The sequence below is a fragment of the Otolemur garnettii genome, unplaced genomic scaffold (assembly GCF_000181295.1).
Source record: "Otolemur garnettii isolate 467f Iridium unplaced genomic scaffold, OtoGar3 scaffold00365, whole genome shotgun sequence".
NCBI classification, from domain to species: Eukaryota; Metazoa; Chordata; class Mammalia; order Primates; family Galagidae; genus Otolemur; species Otolemur garnettii.
The window spans coordinates 87,904-90,871 of record NW_003852760.1 but is presented as its reverse complement, the minus strand read 5'-3'; the positions used below and the strand labels follow the sequence as shown (position 1 = coordinate 90,871).

The 2,968-nt window shown below is 43.7% G+C and overlaps 1 protein-coding gene across 5 annotated transcripts in view; it reads left to right on the top strand.

Annotated features, from left to right (window-relative positions):
- Positions 1–2,558, top strand: part of NUMB (NUMB, endocytic adaptor protein) — a 51,044-nt gene extending 48,486 nt beyond the window's left edge. For 4 of the 5 annotated variants that reach the window (XM_023509115.1, XM_023509113.1, XM_023509116.1 and 1 more), the window contains one exon: positions 492–2,558. In XM_023509115.1, coding sequence (XP_023364883.1) covers positions 492–1,207 — 716 coding nt within the window. In that variant the 3' untranslated portion in view covers positions 1,208–2,558. The remainder of the gene's footprint in view (positions 1–491) is intronic. The other variant, XM_023509114.1, reaches the window with a different exon arrangement.
- Positions 2,559–2,968: the final 410 nt, after the last annotated feature.

Sequence of the window (2,968 nt, the reverse complement as noted above, 5' to 3'; positions counted from 1 at the left end):
GCCGAGCCCCAAAAAGTTTTAAAATGGTAATAGAGGAGGTTCACCAGAAAGATAGCATGTATCTAGAAGCCAGGCAGGAGCTGCCAGTAAAGTATGGCCAGGTCACTGGTTATTTTCTTTTAGCCCTGATGGAGCAGAAGATGAATCACCTTGGGTCCTTTAGAGCATGTGCAAGCTGGCTGATGTATTGTGGATGAGCTACTACAATAGGGAAGGTTTCTGACACTAGCCAGCTGCTTTGGTTCCCAGTGCATTAGGGCCATATCTAGAAAGTGTCCCAATGTGGCTGTTGCTTCTGATGTATGATAGGTTCTCTTTATTCTACCATAAAATCTTCTCAGTTGCTAATAGAAACTTTCCTCCCAAAACCACAAAATGTCCCAGTAAGGGGATTTGTTCCACATATTAGGACCACTCAAATAACCAAGATTAAAAGGTGAGGAAAGAAGCCCCTTAACTGATTCTTTTGTCTGTCTTTATCTTGTTTCCAGGGACTGAGTGGAGTCAATCTTCTGGTGCTGCCTCTGCAGGTCTCTTCCAGGCGGGCCACAGGCGTACACCGTCAGAGGCCGACCGATGGTTAGAAGAGGTGTCTAAGAACATCCGGGCACAGCAGCCCCAGGCCTCTGCTGCTCCTTTGCAGCCCATTCTCCAGCCGCCTCCATCCACTGCCATCTCCCAGCCAGCACCATCTTTCCAAGGGAATGCATTCCTCACCTCTCAGCCTGTGCCTGTGGGTGTGGTCCCACCCCTGCAGCCAGCCTTTGTCCCTGCCCAGTCCTATCCTGTGGCCAATGGGATGCCCTATCCAGCCCCTAATGTGCCTGTGGTGGGCATCACTCCCTCTCAGATGGTAGCCAATGTATTTGGCACTGCAGGCCATCCTCAAGCTGCCCACCCCCATCAGTCACCCAGCCTGGTCAAGCAGCAAACATTCCCGCAGTATGAGACAAGCAGTGCTACCACCAGTCCCTTCTTTAAGCCTTCTGCTCAGCACCTCAACGGTTCTGCAGCTTTCAATGGTGTAGACGATGGCAGGTTGGCCTCAGGAGACAAGCACAGAGACGTCCCTGCAGGTACCTGCTCCGTGGATCCTTTTGAAGCTCAGTGGGCTGCGTTAGAAAACAAGTCCAAGCAGCGCACTAATCCCTCCCCTACCAATCCTTTCTCCAGTGACTTACAGAAAACATTTGAAATTGAACTTTAGGCAACCCCTATGGTTTATGTATGTTGTCCATACTTGGGGGCAGAGGTCAAAGGAGCAAAGAGGACTTTGTCTTTCTGATCAGTACTCTTTTCACTAATCCCAAAGGTCCCAAAGAACAAGTCCAGGCACAGAGTTCAGTAAGGGGTGATTTTGAAAGATATGGGGAAAGCCATTCATAGAGAAAATCTGCCTTGCAGTTAGGCTAAAGTAATCAAGGGAAATGTTGCCCTCTATACCCTCTCTTCCCTCAACCCCTTATAAATCTCTGGTAACAGAGAGGCAGAAATATCTGAACAGGAATTTGTATTCAAAGCACATTTACTGGAATATAAAACACAATGGCAAGCAAAACAATCTCCCTTTGTTTTTCAGGCCATTCACCTGCCTCCTCTCAGTACTGGCCTTAGAGATCAAGAACAGATGGCAAGGGGAGAGAGGGGGCGGCTGTGCTGCCAGGATTCCCGGGAGGGCATACCAGCAACTGCCCAGTGAGCTGTATTTGGGGGTGAAGTTGAGCTTCCATTTTAAGCAACAGACTAAATATTATAAATATATATCAAAAAAGCCAAAATCTTTATTTTTATGCATTTAGAATATTTTAAATAGTTCTCAATATAAGAAAGTTGTATGAGTTGTAAGTAATCTTGCCAAAGGTAAAAGGGTTAGTTGTAAGAAATTGTACATAAGATTGATTTATCATTGATGCCTATTGAAATAAAGAGAAGAAAGGGTGGAAGTTGGCAGATGGGATCCCTACTTGTTTACTGTCATTCATTGTAAGTAAGTAGCATATTGCAACAGCAATCACGTTTATGACCAATACAGTCACTAGGTTGTAGTTTTAAATACTGAAGAGCAGTATTGTCCTGGTTTTAAACCTATGGTGAAATTCTAATGTCATTTTAATAGACTCCATCTAAATATGCTCTATAGAGAATATGTATTATCTTTTATATTATATATTGCTGCAGTTTCCTTATGTTAATCCTTTACTTTGTTTTAACACTAAGGTAACAATGACATCATACCACAGAATGGAATGCAGGTTACTGTGTTGGTTCATAATGTGGATCTTGTTTTGGCCTTTAAATTTTGTTCCCACAAGTTTTGTGGGTTTGGGTATTTGTGTTTTATTAGCTTTGTGTGTATGTTGCACCACCACCACCCCTTTTGGGGAGCAGAACATCACATTGCCCATTGCAGCCCCTTGACCTTGGGTGATGACGTGAGATCCCATCTTATTTTTACTTTTGAACATTGGCCTTACAATCAAATGTAAGTTATATATATTTGTACTGATGAAAATTTATAATCTGCTTTAACAAAAATAAATGTTCGTGGTAGAAGCGTTTGCCCATGAAGGGCTGTTCTTTCCCTTTTTTTTTTTTTTTTTTTTAAAAGCAAATGAATTTGAGTGTTTTACGGACTACTTCTTGCTTCATCCTACTGCTGCAGATGCCTCATTTAGTGGCCAGAAAATAGTTTACTGGGTCTGGACTGTCCTTAAAATTCTTATTTTCACTCATACTTAAAGCTTTGCTTATCCTAAGTCCATCTCTAAAATCAGATTATTGCAGCTCAGCGTGTGGTCTAGAATACAGCATGGAGTTCACCTAGAAGTAGGTTAGAAATGCAGAATCTCGGGCTCGGCGCCTATAGCTCAACCAGCTAAGGCGCCGGCCACGTACACCTAAGGTGGCAGGTTTGAATCCCCAGCCCGGACCTGCCAAACAACAATGATGGCTGCAACCAAAAAATAGC